This window comes from Microcebus murinus, chromosome 17, assembly GCF_040939455.1.
Source record: "Microcebus murinus isolate Inina chromosome 17, M.murinus_Inina_mat1.0, whole genome shotgun sequence".
NCBI classification, from domain to species: Eukaryota; Metazoa; Chordata; class Mammalia; order Primates; family Cheirogaleidae; genus Microcebus; species Microcebus murinus.
The window spans coordinates 25,017,473-25,035,453 of record NC_134120.1 but is presented as its reverse complement, the minus strand read 5'-3'; the positions used below and the strand labels follow the sequence as shown (position 1 = coordinate 25,035,453).

General features: G+C 39.6%; 1 protein-coding gene across 9 annotated transcripts in view; it reads right to left on the bottom strand.

Moving 5' to 3' along the window:
* The window catches only part of PIAS2 (protein inhibitor of activated STAT 2), a 95,043-nt gene extending 79,636 nt beyond the window's left edge, over positions 1 to 15,407 (bottom strand). For 6 of the 9 annotated variants that reach the window (XM_075993477.1, XM_075993475.1, XM_012745359.3 and 3 more), the window contains exon 1: positions 15,188 to 15,407. Coding sequence is in view for 4 of the 9 variants with exons in the window: in XM_020282081.2 (XP_020137670.1) it covers positions 15,188 to 15,211 (24 nt within the window). In the remaining 5 variants the exon portion in view is untranslated. Of the gene's footprint in view, positions 1 to 1,748; positions 1,838 to 14,549; positions 14,805 to 15,187 lie in introns of those variants that run through there. The other 3 variants (XM_075993476.1, XM_012745358.3, XM_012745357.3) reach the window with 2 other exon arrangements.
* Between the last annotated feature and the right edge of the window lie 2,574 nt (positions 15,408 to 17,981).

The following is a 17,981-nucleotide window of genomic DNA, read 5'->3' as shown; positions in this document are numbered from 1 at the left end:
TGGTAAAAGTTTCAATATGGCAGGAAAACATAAATTTAAACTTTCCTGTACTATAACCATTTAAAAATACGTTTTAAAATTGATAGAACTACAAAGAAAAACTGGGGGGAAAAAGTCTAGTAAAAGATTAACTCTGCTCTCTTAACCACTTCGGTACCAGCAGTCGACAGCCACAGATGAACACGCACAGCAACTTTAGCCCACAGCTGTGATATGAAGGCGCATGCCGAATGTCGACTTTAGCGTTAATGACAAAACTTGACTTTTCTAATTTTTCATTTATCAAAATAAAATTGTGAACATTTAAAAATAACGTAATGAAAACATATACGTATATGTTACCTATTCTGATTTACATTACAAGTAAAGCTGCCTGTAAAGTCAAACAAGCTTTCAGTGTTTTCAAGCTTTCCTCATCACACAAGAGCAAAACGGATTCATTGTCAATGCACAGCACAAACTATCGTGTGGACTATGAGTGCCGGCTGTGGGCAAGGTCTCATGGCCACTGAGCGCTGTACCAAAGTGGTTTTAAAAAAATAAAGATAGATTTGAACAACATAATTAACAAGCTTAACTACTGGACATATATAAAACTTTGCACCAACAACTAGAAAATAGACATTCTCTTCAAATACAAACAAAAATTATAAAAATTGACCACACTGTCTCAAAAGATTTCAAACAATTGCTATCATACAGACCATGCTGCCTAACAAAATGCAGTTACAAATCAACAACCAAATTAACTAGAAGAACTCCATGTCTGGAAATTAAATTTTTAAATAACTCATAAATTAAAGAATTCACAGTGGAAAACAAAAAATACAAGTGAAAATAAGGAAAATACTACACACCCAAACTTATGTGATAAAGAGGAAGCAATACATAGACATTTATAACCTTAAATGCCTATGTTAAAATGCTGAAAATTAATGACAGGCATCCAACTTAAGAAATTAGAAAAAAAAGAACAGAGTAACTCCAAAGGAAGTATAAGAAAAGAAATGAAGAGCAGAAATTAATGAATGGGAGAAGGACACATTAAAGAGAATAAACAAAGTCAAAAATTTGATCTCTGAAAAATCTTTAAAAATTGGCAAACTTTTAGCTAAAAAATTATGAAGGACATTTTTAAAAAAAGATAAAGGGAATATTAACAACTACTACAAAAGAAGAGATTATCAACTTACTACTGTAAATTCAAGAATATGGAGGAAATGAACAACTTTCTATAAAAGCATAACCTACCAAAACAGGTTTGAAAATTGAAAATATGAACAGTCTCATAAGCAAAGCAATTAAATCAGTGCTTAAGCATCCCTCAAAACAATAGTAACAATTTCATAAGCAAGTTCTACTAAACATTTAAGAAACAGATCATTCTAATCTTAAACTCTTCCAGAAGAAATAGGCAAGGGTTTTTTTTTTAATTACAGACCAATATTAAATATTGGCCCATATTAAATATCTTCAAACTGAGTCCAATAATGAAAAAAAGGGACAGATAGATTAGAGTTGAATTTATACTTGGAATACAAAGTTGGTTTTAATATTGATAAATCAATGTATTCACCAAGTTAACAGATTACAAAAGAAAAATACACGATCTTCTCAAAAGATGCAGAGAAAGCATTTGATGAAATTCAATATTCATTCATAATTTAAAAATTAGCAAACTAAGAAAGGAACATCCTTAACCTGAAAAGATTATCTATAATAAACCTACAGCAAGCATCATACTTAACTGTGAAACTGTGAAAGCATTCCCTTTAAAATCAGGAACAAGATCAGGATGCCCCCATCACAGCTTCTATTCAACATTGTACTGGAGATCCTAGCCAGCACATTAAGACAAGAAAAAGAAAGAAAAAAAAAAAGCATAAGAATTGGAAAGGAGGAAACAAAGAGGTCATTTATTCACAGATAGGACTGTCTGCACAGAAAAATCCATAAGAAATCTATAGATAATTTATCACAATTAGGAGTATAGCAAGGTTGTTATACAAAGTCAAATTGTACTTCTATACACTACCAAGGTAGAAAATATAATTATAAAAAAATAACATTTATGATTTGCTATAAAAATAAGGTACCTAGAAATATAACAAAATATTTGCAATACTTGAATTGAAAATTAGCAAACTTTTTTGAAAGACATTGTAAAAGACCTAAATAAATAGAGATTACAATGCTCATGGTTAAGAAAACTGAGAGGCTGACGTGAGAGGATCACTTGAGGCCAGGAGTTTGTGTCTGCAGTGAGCTATAATCATGCCACTGCACTCCAGCCTGGGTGACAGACCAAGACTCTATTCTCTATATAAAAAAAAAGAAAAAGAAAACCAAACAAAATGCAGTTCTCCCCAATCTAGTTTACAAATTCAATGCATTTCCCATCAAAATTTCAACAGTAGTGTGTGTATGTGTATGATTCTAAAATTATGTGGAGGAGCAAACAGCCAAAAAATTTCTTGCAAAACAACTACAAAGCAGGAAGATTTGTGTGCTACTTCTGTGTTCCTCAATGATTGACTAGACCATTTCAGACCAACCCTCCCTGTGACAACTGAACAAACGAACATAATTCAAAAATATCTGTGTTGGCCGGGCGCGGTGGCTCACGCCTGTAATCCTAGCACTTTGGGAGGCCGAGGTGGGCGGATTGCTCAAGGTCAGGAGTTCGAAACCAGCCTGAGCGAGACCCCGTCTCTACCAAAAATAGAAATTAATTGACCAACTAAAAATATATATACAAAAAATTAGCCGGGCATGGTGGTGCATGCCTGTAGTCCCAGCTACTCGGGAGGCTGAGGCAGCAGGATTGCTTGAGCCCAGGAGTTTGAGGTTGCTGTGAGCTAGGCTGACGCCACGGCACTCACTCTAGCCTGGGCAACAAAGTGAGACTCTGTCTCAAAAAAAAAAAAAAAAATATATCTGTGTAAAGACATGACACGCTACAGAGGCAGCGAGGACCTGAGAGGTCAAGACTCTGGAAAGAAGGAAAGTCTAAAGAGTGGAGTTTCTTGATGCCTTTTCCCCTGGAGATATGTGCCAATGGGAAAAAGGCAATGGAGGGGTTGAGAAGACAAGCAGAACTCTGAATAGACTCAAAGAGCTGGGAAACAAGAGAAGGTATTTGTGAAACATAACTAGCAAGAGATGGTACCAAGGATATATAATGAACTCCTATAAATCAGAGTAAGACAGCTGGCCTGATATAAAAATGAGCAAAAGACATAGCAAACCACAAAAGATATCCAAATGGCCAATAAGCATATGTGAAGATGGTTAACATTATTACTTATTAGGGAGATGGAAATTAAAATCACTACACACCCAGCAGAATGTCTAAAATTGAAAAGGTGGACAAGGATGTGAAGCAACTGGAACTCTACCATTATCAAATGAACAAACTACAACTACATACAACTAAGAATGAATCTTACAAACAAAACAGGGAAAAAAGGCAGAAACAACAAGAATATTTACCATAGTATATACAGAAACAACAGAATACAGTTGACCCTTGAAGAACCTGGCTTTAAACTGAGCAGATCTACTTACACAGATTTTTTTTTCCCACCAAGCAAAGATTAAAAATACAGTATCTGCAGGATATAGAAATCCTCAAATACAGAGAGCCAACTTTTCCTATACTTGAGTTCCACAGGACAGACTTCAGGCCTTGAGTATGTATGGAATTTGGGCATATATTGGGGTGGGGAGGGTCCTGGAATCAAACCCTCAAGTATATCCAGAGACAGCTGTATATATACTATACAGTTCCACTTATATAAAGTTCAAAAACAGGCCATACTAATAAGATGTTAAAGTCAGTCTAGCAGATATCTTTTGGGGAAATGAGGTTAGCCATTGGGAGAGGACTCAAGGGAAGTCTCTAGGGTACTAGTAATAATATTCTCTTTATTGACCTGCGTGGTGATTATATTGAGAAATTTCACCTAGCTGTATTCTTACCATCTATGTACTTTCTATATGTATGCTATATGTCAATATGTGTTGGCTTTTATAGAAGCTGTTACAAAGTTATGGTAATTAAGACTAGGTGATGATGCTATTAGTATAGACAGCCTAATAGAAAACTTATCAGCCTACAGACTAACAGAATGAAAGTATAGACAGACAAACATTATGGCATTTAAATCAGTGAAAACAAATTTATCACATAAAAGGTGAGGGGACAATTTATTATTCTTTAAGAGAAAAATATGCATGTGGATCACCACTTTACACTAAATACAAAATCAATTCCCAGTGGATTAAAACCTTGAACGAGAAAGGTAAAACTATAGAACTTTTTAAGTTAATAATGGGAAATATCTTCCAGTATGCCATTGAAATATTTCTTCGACAAGATTGAAAAGCACTACCCATAAAGAAAAGACTGATAAACTTAGCCACATTAAAATTAAGACCTTCTACTCATCAAAAAACACATTAAAAGAATTAAAAAGTGAACTAAATTGACAGAAGAAATTTGCACCATATATACCCAACCATAGAACTATTAAAAAATCGAAATAAAAAAAAAATCTAGTACAAACATGGCCAAAAGACATGAATAGGAATCTGAGATATGGGAAGAATGGTTTATCAGCACAGTAAAAGATGCTCAAACTCATTAGCAAAAGGGGGAAAATGAAAATGAAGAAGTGATATTTTATACTCACTGGCAAAAACTTGTGAAGTGTGACAAAAGTAAGTGTTAGCAAGAAAGCTAAGCAAAGAAAACTTCCACATTGCTGGAAAGAGCATATACTATCTTCTTTGGAAAATAATCTAGCATTATTGAGTATTGGTGAATATGCACATTCTCTTAGTACCAGAAATTATACTCCTAGAATTTCTACAGTGAAATATACAAATATTCACACTAAGTGAGATCAATAAAGATTACAAATAGGCCGGGCGCTGTGGCTCACGCCTGTAATCCTAGCTCTTGGGAGGCCGAGGCGGGCGGATTGCTCAAGGTCAGGAGTTCAAAACCAGCCTGAGCAAGAGCGAGACCCCGTCTCTACTATAAACAGAAAGAAATTAATTGGCCAACTGATATATATATAAAAAATAAAAAAAAAATAAAAAAAAGATTACAAATAGCCTCTACCAGTGCAGGTCAGGGTATTCCACAAGATAAGTTTGCTGAAAATTTACAAAAAAAAAATTTTTTCCCCATTTTCAGAGCTTTGTAGATTGCAAAAATGTGGATAGAAGATTTGGGGACCTGTACTAGAAAAAAAATGGAAATGACAAAAATTTCCACCATCAAGAGACTGGATAAACTGGGGTATAGTCATACAATGACAAATAAACAATGATAAAGCAAACAAAGAAAAACCAACCAAACTGATGTACATATAGTATTATTCCATTTACATGAAAATTTTAATTTAAAAATAAATACTATTTTTACATATACATATATACATTAAAAGTATAAAGACAGACTCAGAAATGATGAATCCGAAACTCAGCACAGCGGCTATGCTCATTGATGAAGGTGGGCATGGTCAGCATTCTGCTGAACTTATGGTAATGAATTATTAAGTTGGGTGGTAAGTATATGTATATTTGTTTACTTACATTTTATCTGTTATAATCTTTTGTACTTATCAAATAATTTAAATATTTAAAATATAAAAATGAATGTGGTATACCTATAAATCACTATTACAATTACCAATTCAGAGATGTGTCTCAAGACCTTTTTAAAGAAATTAGCATCCTCAGAGAAATTCAAGGTATTTCCCTCATAAATCAAGAAACAGGTTGCTATTTTTAAAAAGAAGAAAAATGAAAAAGAGGGTAGCGCTCTTATAAAGTAAACATATAATTACTGGAATAAATTCTATAGAAGAATTTGAAGGAAAAAAATCAAGGAAATATTCTGGAACATAAATAAAATATCAATATTCTAATATATTAACCCATCAAGAGTCTCAGAGAAGGCCAGGCACGGTGGCTCACACCTGTAATCCTAGCACTCTGGGAGGCAGAGGTGGGCAGATCGTTTGAGCTCAGGAGTTCAAGATCAGCCTGAGCAAGAGCGAGATCCTGTCTCTACTAAAAAAAAAATAGAAAGAAATTAGCTGGACAACGAAAAATATATAGAAAAAATTAGCTGGGCATGGTGGCCCATGCCTATAGTCCCAGCTACTCGGGAGGCTGAGGCAGTAGGATTGCTTGAGGTTGCTGTGAGCTAGGCTGATGCCATGGCACTCTAGCCTGGGCAACAGAGTGAGACTCTGTCTCAAAAACAAAAAAAAGAGTCTCAGAGAAAACAGAGAAAAGGAAGTGAAAAAATTATCAAAGAAATAGAAGATATAATGATTCTCCAGACCTGAAGTGTCTTAGAACTTAAAAAGCATCCACCAGAAGAAATGAAAACCTACCATCAGACACATTTTCTAACAACAAAGATAAAGAAATCATTATAAAGATTATAAACAAGGTTACTACAAAAAATAATAATAACAATAAGATCTGCATTGGATCTCTCATTAACAACACTAGGTGTTTTAAATTCCTTAACCAAAAGCTTTCAAAGTTCTGAGGGGAAAAATCATATTACCGACCTGTAATTCTACACGTAAACTTTCCATCAGGAACAAAGGCAAGCCATTTTTAAACATTCAAGAACTTAGAAAGTTTATCACCAGCATATCCTTTCTTAAACAATTACTCAAGACTGTATACCGGTAAAGTAAAAAGGGCATCTAAAAAAGAGAAAGATATGGGATCCAAATAACAAACCTAACCTAGGAATACAGTATGAAGTAATCCCAGGATGACAGCTGGATAACAGGTCTAGAAAGCAAGCTTCCCAAATTAGAAACGATAATCTAAGACTCCAGAAAATTTATCAAGGAAAGCTGAATGGTTACAAAATGAGAACACACTTTAATATTAAAATTTAAAAGTTTCAATGAACTCCCTTTGTTATATTAATATTTCTCCTTTAAGGCCGGGCCCGGTGGCTCACGCCTGTAATCCTAGCTCTCTGGGAGGCCGAGGCGGGCGGATTGCTCAAGGTCAGGAGTTCAAAACCAGCCTGAGCAAGAGCGAGACCCCGTCTCTACTATAAATAGAAAGAAATTAATTGGCCAACTAATATATACAAAAAATTAGCCGGGCATGGTGGCACATGCCTGTAGTCCCAGCTACTTGGGAGGCTGAGGCAGGAGGATCCCTTGAGCCCAGTAGTTTGAGGTTGCTGTGAGCTAGGCTGACGCCACGGCACTCACTCTAGCCTGGGCAACAAAGCGAGACTCTGTCTCAAAAAAAAAAAAAAAAAAAAAAAATATTTCTCCTTTAAGAATCAGAAGTTTAATAACACAGAAGAAAAGTTCCTCCATGGCTCCACACTACTTGGTTCTACAGTGACTAATACTCAGGACAACATACATATTTTAAAAGCTGGTTATTAGTACTCAATTTTGAGAATCTTCCAGTAAAAAGAACAGGAAACTTTAGAAGAGTCATAAGACATAATAAAAATGCTATAAATCTTGACAATGTAATGATGCTAATGAAAAACAAAGTCTAGGAAAGGAAGGAAGATGGAGGGAGCAGAAACAAAGGAGAATGGATGCGTGTTAAATCCTTCTCTGAAAGACTGAGAAGTGAAGAAATATAGTTGCCCCTTGGTATCTGTGGGGGACTGGTTCCATGATCCCCCCGCAGATACCAAAATACAAGATGTTCAAGTCCCTTATATAAAATGGCATGGTATTTGCATATAACCTATGCACATCCTCCCATATACTTTATATCGTCTCTTATAAGATTACTTATAATACCTAATACAATATAAATGCTATATAAGTATTTCTTATACTGTATTGTTCAGGGAATAACAAGGAAAAAAGTCTGTATATGTTCAGTACAGATACAACCAACCCATTTTTTTCCTGAATATTTTCAATCCAAGCTTGGCTGAATTCAAAGATACAGAACCCATGGATATGAAGGGCCCACTGTATGGTCTAAAAGTAGTACAGGTAGTAGTACAGGTCAAGAAACAGAAATTTAACTATTATAAAAAGTTAGAACGAACAAATACATAACTGGTAGAAATCAAAGTGCTAGTACAAGTGGAAAATGACCTAAATTTCTTATCTACTATAGAGTTAAGAAATATTGTTTAGAATTGAAAGAAAAATCAAGATATAACCTTTAGAATTAACCAAAAGAAGGAAAAAAAAAACCTAAACAAAGAAAGGTTAAAAACAATTGTAATGGGAATGGAACTAATGAGAAAGGAAGGACTTTCAATTTTCTTTTTGCATTTTCCCATGCTTTCTGCAGAAGTACTGTTTGTATTGTATTTTAAATTAGCGATGGAAGAGAATAAAAATGTTATTAAAACCATTTCCCAGATTAGGGAAAAGGTCAAATAACATGTCCAAGTTCATACAGTCAATAATCATCAATCCTCAATGCTAATATCAAAAAAAGTACCTTTTGTACTATAATCAAAGATCTACTTTCAGTGACTTGTATGAATAAACAAATGGAGAGCTCTGAATGTCTATGGTAGGTTTATATTATTCTCTGCAAAATCAAAAACCTATATTTCAAATTATTTTTCCAAAAAGTCCAGGAAAAAGGCCATGTTACTAGTGCATTCAAAATGAATATTAATATAGAATTGTTTGGACTATGCTATCAACTGAGTCCACATATCACTTTTACTTAATTCTACTGTGCAATTTCTTACAATTAAGTACTGATTAGAAACAGACTGTCAAGACAACTCAATGATGGCCAGGTGCAGTGGCTCAGGCCTATAAACCCAGCACTTTGGGATGCTAAGGCAGGAGGATCACTTGAGGCCAGGAGTTCAAGACCAGCCTGAGCAACACAGTGAGATCCTATCTCTATTAAAAAAAAAAAAAAAAAAAGTAAAAAAAAAGACAACTCAGTGGGGGAAGAACAGTCTTTTCAAACAAATAATGCTGGGAAAAATGGATACTCATATGCAAAAGAAGCTGGACTTCTGCCTCACACTATACACAAAACTCAAAATAGATCAACTAACTAAATGTAAAAGCTAATCCTACATATAAAACTCTTAAGACAAAAATGGACACAAATCTTCATGGCATCGGATTAGGCAATGGTTTCTTAGACTTGACACCAAAAGCACAAGCAAAAATAGAAAGAAAAAAACATGAATTGAACTTCATTGCAATTAAAAACTTTTGTGCGTCAAAGGACACTATTAGGAAAGTTGACAGGGCACAAGGTGGCTCCCAAAGGTCATCACAGCACTTTGGGAAGCCAAGACAGGAGGATCAATTGAGGCCAGGAGTTGGAGACCAGCCTGAGCAACACAGCGAGGCCCAGTCTCTACAAGAAATAAAAAAGAAAGTGAAAGCCCACAGAATGAGAGAAAATATTTTCAAACCATATATCTGATAAAGAATTTGTCTCTAGAATATATAAAGAACTTAACAATTTAAAAATAAAAACACCCAATTAAAAAAAATGGGCAAAATATATGAATAGCCATTTCTCCAAAGATGATATACAAATGGCCAATAAATACACAAAAAGATGCTTAATGTCATTAGTCATCAGAGAAAAGCAAAATAAAAACCACAATGAGATACCACTTTACAGCCGCTAGGATGGCTATAATCAAAAAGACAATAACAAAGTGTTGGTGAGGAAGTTGAACAATCAGAATCCTTAAACACTGCTGCCGGGAACGTAAAATGGTGCAGCGGCTTTGGAAAAGTTTGTCAGTTCTCAAAAAGTTAAACATGGTTACCACATGACCCTGCAACTCCATTCCTAGGTATCTACCCAAGAGAACTGAAAACATGCTCACACAAAACCTCTACACTTGTAGATTAATGTTTATACTAGCCAAAAAGTGGAAACAACCCAAATGTCCATTGATTCATGACTAGATAAACAAAATGTGGTATATCCACCCAATGGAACATTATTTAAGATAAAAAGGAATAAAGTAAATGCTACAATATGGATGAACCTTAAAAACATTATACTAAATGAAAGCAGCTAGACACAAAAGGCCACACTATTATATGATTCCATTTACATAAAACGTTCAGTGGATGCTAAGGGCTGGAGGAAAGAAGGAATAAGATGTAACTGCTAATGGATATGGAGTTTCTTTTCGGATGATGAAAATGTTCTGGCGTTAGTGGTGATGGTTGTACGACTTTGTGAACAGACTAAAAACCACCATACTGAACGTTTTAAAAGGCTGAATTTTATGGCAAGTGAATTATAGCTCCCAAAAAAACTTTAAAAATAAAGAGTTAACATCCAATCCAGAAAAAGGAAAACTACTGAGAAAAGAGAAACATTTAAAGAACATTAGAGTTAGAACTACAGTCAGCTTTATCAGAAAAGATATTTCTATTTACCAGAGGAAGGGTGCAAACCTAAGGAGCAAACAAATGCAAAGTGCATACTATAGCTAAGGATACCTTGGTTTGCTATTAGAAATTATGTTTTATTTTAGATACCTAGTTTTTTTTTTTTTTTCTTTTGAGCATCCGTGTTCTGAAGAAGATACCTAGTTTTGAATGTGCTTTCATAGACACTCTCTCAGGTGAAGTCTTAGAAATTTTAGTTGTGTCTCAAAATAGCTTTGAATCACATGGTGGATTCTATTACGTGTATTATATCCACTAATGTATTTCCCTGCCCCCATTAACTTCCAATTCTCCCTCTGCATATCCCAACAGCACCTGAAGTTACCAGGAAGGCAACTCCTGGTAAGTGTAAGGAAACCAAACACAAGTCTTCGAGACAGAAGACCTTCTGTTACTTAAGCCTCTTAGTATGAAAGACCCAACTCTGATCTCAAATTATAATACAACAGCAAACTCACCCAGTTTGGTAAGTGTTCTGGTTTACCCATATCTATTAAGAAAGTTATAAATGCTGGCTCTTTCATCAGTCTAAATACACAACCAGACTCTCACATGCATATTCACGCTCATTCTCTGAGGTAAAATAAATTCTCAATGCAAGAAAACAAACGGATGAGGAATACAGGAAAGAGAGTCTTTAAAAAAAAAAAAAAGTTAGAATGACACTACAAAAGACACTCCCTTCCCTAGAGAGTGGAGAGAAGTAGGAAGAGTGGATTAACCAGGTTAGTAGATTACGTACGCCTGTAATCCTAGCACTTTGGGAGGCCGAGGCAGGATAGCTAAAGGTCAGGAGTTTGAAACCGGCCTGAGAAACAGCGAGACCCTATCTCTACTATAAATAGAAAGAAATTAATTGGCCAACTAATATATATAGAAAAAAAATTAGCCGGGCATGGTGGCGCACGCCTGTAGTCCCAGCTACTCCGGAGGCTGAGGCAGAAGGACCACTTGAGCCCAAAGGCAGAAGGACCACAGGAGTCTGAGGTTAGTGTGAGCTAGGCTAATACCATGGTAACTCTAGCCCTGGCAACAGAGCGAGACTCTGTCTCAAAAAAAAAATTGTAGCAGGGAACTTTTTAAGAGTGACTGCCACCAGTAGCCCACAGTACTAGAATTATGCAACCGGAGGGGAAAGACAAGGGTAAAAAAGCTGCATTGGTTAAAGAAAAGGTAAGTGACTCCAGAAATTTAACTGTTCCACCTCTCCTCCTCCCATGGTCTTGGTTGGCTCTTCTACATTTTGAGAGAGGAAGCAGGGCAGCAGTGACAGAGCATTCAGGCCATCACATCTTATGATCCTGTCCCACATTAATTCACAACTAGTTAATTCACAAACTAATTAATCACCCCTTCAACTCCTAACAACACAGATGCAGTAAACAAGCAACCAGTGAAGTGAGTAATTCCTTCTCTTATACCTTGAAAACTTCTAATATATGACACATTATTATAACTATGTTTGACAATACAAGCCACATTTTCCATTCTCAAAGAACTTGCCATTCCTTTCCCTCAACCTATCAGGACCATCTCCTGATCAGGTTTATATATGACTCTAACCCCCTGGCTACAGACTATCGGAACAGAAGTGTAATCTGCCCTAAACTCAGCTAATCAAGACTCCCTCCCCCAGAAGAATTGAAAGAGAAGTGAGCTGGTATTCATTCTACTAGTCGCATGGACTGAAAGGCAGCAAAGTGTAGGGCTGCCATATTCTTGTAGGATCAGATAGGCTCTCTAGTACCAGCTCACAGAGCAGTCTCAAAAACTGAAATTATCAGGCAACCCCGTAAAAAGGAGTTGCTGGCTGGGCACGGGGCTCACATATGTAATCCTAACACTTTGGGAGGCTGAAGCAGAAGGACAGCTTGAGCCCAGGAGTTTGAGGTTGCAGTGAGCTATGATGATGCCACTCCATTCTAGCCTAGGTGACAGAGCAAGACTCTGTCTCAAAAAAAAAAAAAAAGAGCTGCTTCATCAAATAATCCCCCTAAGCCTAAAAGCAAAGGCACAAGGGTCCTAAACCACACTGAGGATGACTTTTCCCAAACTTCCCGACCTCCAGTACAGATGCACCAGTCAAAAGTGAACTGCTCTGGTAAGGAGTGGCTCAGAATGGAAATGGAAATCCCCTCAGCAGCAGTATCAGCAAGCCAAATATGTGGCATCCAGATTGGCTGACCATTTCCTCTACTGCCAAGAAGTTGGCCTGCAAACCAATACCCATGATGTTTCCTGGCCCTAAAATTTATTTCCCTATCACTCTGACCATCAGGATATATTCTGAACTAGGGACCATCATTTTGAGAGCCCAAGATATTTCTTTTCCTTCTTTCTAATTAATTTTTAGTCAGCTTTCCTGTTTTCCTTTGCCTATTATATGTCACGTAAGAAGGGTGTTGTTTATCATTTATTAATAATTTAGTTCATAAATTGCAGGATGATGGTAGATGCTCCACCTAGATGCTAAGGTACCAAAACAAAGCAGTATAGCTTGGGCTCCGAAGAGGATCGACTCTAAAGCTAGATGTCTAAGGTTAAAAATTGAAGCTTTTCCAGTTTCAAGCTGTGTGACTCAGGTCAGGTCAATCTCTCTGCATCTCAATTTCTTCACAGAATTGTGAGAATTAAATTAGTATGTACAGACAAAGCAGTTAAGATCAGAACCAGGAATGGAATAAGCACTGTATTATAATCGGTATATGCCATCATCACTATTACTCTTCGCAAAGGGGGCAGCAGGGAGTACAATTCATCTTCAAATGTAGGGTAATATAGCTAAGGCAAAGATGAGGGGGTAATTCTTCCAGCATCTGCCCAGCACATACCCTTTCCTCCTCTGAAAACTCTCCCCAGTTAATCTCTTTTGGGTACCTGATATGAATTGTGGGAAAGGGTGCCATCTTCTATCAAGTGCAGGGAGAGGCAAAGATAGCTGATTTACAAGAGATGAGGAAGATGATTCATAAAACAAAATGGAAAGAGACAGAGAGGGAGGAAGGCAGAAAGACAGAGAAAGAGAGGAAAAAAGCTTTTTTGGTTTCCACAACTTTCCAGTTCCTAGTTGCCCTCCACTTTGATTACTGACTGCCCTTTTCTGCCCTGTAAGAGCAAGTAAATTCTCCACTGTATATTAATTAAGCTTTGAACAACAACATTTACAAAAGTCTAATATAAGTCCTGCAAAAATTTTCATGAACAAAAAAAAAACCCTGGAAGAGGAAACGTTACTACACAAAAATTAAAACTATATTGCAGGTTAAAATAAATTTAACTTCAGTCTTCCCAACCCATCCTAATTCTAAAGTATAAATTTAAATACAGAGGTGAGGCTCAGGCCTGGATGTTTCAAAAGCTCCACAGGTGTTAAAAGCTCTACAGCTGGAGCTCTGAACCACTAAAACCCTTAGTAGCTTATCAAGTACGAATACCCTTTTACCTACAATCATGGTTGTCTGAATAAACTAGTATGGGGCATAACATGCATTAACATACTGCTCTCTCTACTGAAAACTAATTCTTTTTGAAACACCAGGAGGGAAAATGGCAGGCACTGTGCAAACCCTAACAACCTCCCTTTAGAAAAGAACATACATTCTTTTCGTGATGTCCACTAAACAGGTAACCAGCCAACAACCTTCCCCTATTCCTTGGAAAAAAACAATAAACACAGAAAACTGAATCTTTTGCAGTATCCCCCTTCCTTCTTATTTGAGTAAGTAACCCTAACATCATAAGACTACGTTATGCAAACGTAATTTCAAGTTCACACTCATCTCTACTTTAAAACACATTTTTTTTAAAAAACCAGGGTTTCCGTCCGTAAATAGCTCATTAATGTCGCCAGTAATTCAGCGACCCACACAAAATAAATCCGGCTCATTTATCACAGTTTTGTTCCAGTTACGGACTCTGAAGGTTATCAGTCTGGGGGGTGGGGTGGGATCTTTTCCTTTCTACCCTCATTACACTCCCATTTCAAATCTCTACTATACAAAGGTATCAACAATAAAGTTATGACCTTGTTCTAAGGCTAAGGAGAGAAAATTTTTTCAAGAGCAAAAGGAGTACACAGACAAACCTCACGACAACACGGACTTTCAGATTTCTTACCATGGCACTAAGAAATTACCAAGGTTTAAGGCCCATTATTGAAGACAGGGTTCCCCAAAGACCACGCTTCTCTGGAAGACGTTAGGAAGCACTGGTGAGAGGAAGGGGCCTTTTCTCGTGACAGACCTGACTAAACGGTAGCATCAGCCATAAGAGGAGAGACAAAAATTGCCAAACGCAACTTCACGTTTCAGAAAACAGTCGTCCACCAAGTGAGCAGCATGCAGACTTCTGAATCGCCATTGACACGTACACCCCTGGCGAAGGTGGAAAATCAAATGCCGCTTCCCACCTCGGCCCCCAGAATGAACGGGGACTCCAGGTCCCCACGCGCCCCTCCCGAGGGCGCCCCGGCCCCCGCGCCAGGTGTGCCGACCGCCAGCAGCACGCACGGCCGGCTCCCGCGGCAACAGGCCCGCCGCCCCCGCGCCGCCCGGCAGTCCTCGCCGGCTCGCGCCCCTCCCCCGCGCGCTCGGGGCCCGCTCGTCCGCCGGCCGGACCTCAGGGCTGCGGGCTCCGCCAACCGGCCCCCGCGCCACGGGAAGGCGGCGGCCGGCGACGTTGCGGCTTCCCCGCCTCTTCTCCCTCTCCGCCCCTCCCCCGCGGCCTCGGCTGTCCACTCCCGCGGCCCCGCTTACCCTCAACTCTTCGAAATCCGCCATTTTATACCACCCGCGGGCGCCGCCGCCGCTGCCGCCACCGCACCCCCTCCCGCTGCCGCCAACGACGCCGCCGCCACCACGGCCGCCGCCGCCTCCAGCACCATCCTGCACTGGGCGCCGCTTAAGACGCCGCGGCCGCCGCCGCTGCCGCTGCCGCCGCCGGGCCGGTCACGTGACCGGAGCGGGAGCCCCGCCCCCGGAGCGCCGCGGCCCCGCCCCCCGCGGCGCCCCCCGGCCCACCGGCTCCACCGCCTTCCGTCCGCCCGGCGTCGGCGCCCGCCCGCTGCCCGCGCGCTTCCGGCGCCCAATGCTGCGGCCTTGCCCCGGGCGGCCCCGCGTCGTGCCTTCCCTTCACCGCGCGGAGGCCCCTGCCGACTCCCGGGGGACTGCCGCGACTTGAGGGTTACCGGTGGGCCTGCTGGAGGGCCTGGCCTGGGGCAGTGGCGGGGACGAAGAAGAGGTGGCCGGGACGCGTGACAGGAGCATTCCAGAAGATTCTTACGGCGCCCTTGACACAGTGGCTGCAGATTGAGAAAGCAGCCTCAGATAAAACCATCCCCCAGAGCAGTTGTGTCGGAACAATCTAAATGTGGGTGCTGGGTAAGCCATTGTTCCCATCTAATTGTGCCGGATGGGTGAAGCCTCTTTGAATTGCTAATGTCCTCCAAGTACCAACCTGGCTGATTCTTTCCGACTTTGAAGGGCGCCTGAATGTCATGGACTGCAGAGTGAAGAGGGTTGGGGGTGGGGCTGGGCCGAAATGAAATAAGAGCGCTCCGAAGGCCCTGATAAAAAGGCGAGGGGTCAGGGAAATCTGATAGCTAGGAAAGAATGAAATGCCGGCGCAGAGTAGATGGAAGGAAACTTGATGGCACCCCTAACGTGCTGATGAAGGAAGAGAAGAGATGCTGAGTCAAGCTGGGCAGGAAAATCGCTTGTCGGAGACTGTGGCTCGAATATCCTTGAAGAGAAGTAGAACCCACCCACCGAAGGGCTTTAAAGCCCTTGATATCATTTATAAGGCTTCCTACCTACTGCCTCTTCCAGCTGCTCCTCGTTCCGTCAACACTGCACTTCTAGTTCCTCCATCAGACCTTCCCTTCAACCACCACCATCCCCGCAAGCTTTAAGGCCTCTGAATGTTGATCCTTGGGTCAAGAATAATTTCCCACTCTGCTCCTTTGCCTCTCTAACTCCAGTTCATCCTTCCGGTCTCACTTGAAGTGTCATTTCCTAAGACCTTCCCTCGCCCACATCTCCCATTTTAATTCAAATTCCTCTGTTAGGACTTCTCATAGGATCTTGAACTTTTCCTTCATAACATATCGTCCTGGTCATTGTGTAGGTATTTGTATGATCGCTTATTATATAAATAAAAATTTTATTGTTTAAAAATTTTGTTGGCCTGGCCAGGTGGCTCATGCCTGTAATCCTAGCACTTTGGGAATCTCAGGCAGGAAGATTGCTTGAGGCCAGGAATTTGAGACCAGTATGAGCACTGGCCAGACCAGGTCTCTGAAAAAAAAAAAAAAAAATAGAAAAGATTAGCAGGGTATGATGGGGCGTTCCTGTAGTCCCAGCTATTGGGGAGGCTGAGGCAGGGGGATCACTTGAGTTTAGGAGTTTTCGGTTGCAATGAGCTATGATGAGGCCACTGTACTCTAGCGTGGGAGACAGAGCAAGTCCCTGTCTCAAATAATTTTACCTTAAAACATGTTAAACTCAATACGCTATACTTTCCGATAGATGCCTGACCAATAAAGTTGGCCTAATATTTGTTTAATGAATAAAGGCATGAATGAACAATATCTAGAGTAGATTCTAATTCTGTCCACCATTAACTTTGTGATCTTAGCTCATTCTTGCTCTTGTTCTCTTTAGAATTGATTTACACTTCAGTAGAAGTTAACGTTAACAGACATTAAGTGAATGCCACTGTCCTAGTAGCTTTGGGGAGATAGAAAGATGAATAGAATACAATACAGCCCTGCCACTAAGGAGCGTACACCTCTAAGAAAGACCAACGTAAACACAAAACTTTAAGAGACACAAAGCTGCACTGAAACTTGTTTGTAGTGTTCATTGCTACTTCCCAGGCATCCATTCTTCCCCTTCCTCAGTGTATAGCAGCTACTGGCTGGGTTGTATAGGTTTCACTGCAGAGAGTTCTAGGAGCTGCCCCAGATGGCCTAAGCCAATAAGGACCACTATGTCCCTCTGGCCACAGTGATTAGATTAGAGCTGGCATGTAAATCCAGTTAATGCTGGGCATTTACAGGTTTTGCCAATTAGATCATGTGTGCACCGATGCCCTGAAGTAGGCCAATCATTGGGGCCATTCAGTGATTAAAGATGAGACTTTCCAGGATGAGGAACACTGTAGTCATTTTGCTACAATGAGGAGCCAACAGGAGGACCAAGCCTCTTCATGAACAAAAGCAATATATCAGAATTAACTTTGATGCTCACCCTTCCTCTGTAAGGATCAGTTTTCTTGAGCCAATTACTTTCCTCTCTGATTTTAGATAATTTGAGTTGAGTTTTCTATTATTTGCAACCAGAATAATTCTGAAATAGGGTGCTAGTAGGTTTCCTCAGACAAGATTATTAATTTGGTATCTTTTCTAAACTCTACTCCCTAATAGTCATTCAATATAAAGGAAAGGCTGAGAGGCGAAGGGTGAAAAGAACACTGCCCCACTGTTCTCTCCACCGTGTGAGCAATACAGCTCTGGTCCAGGTTCATATATGCTACGTACCAAAAAAATCC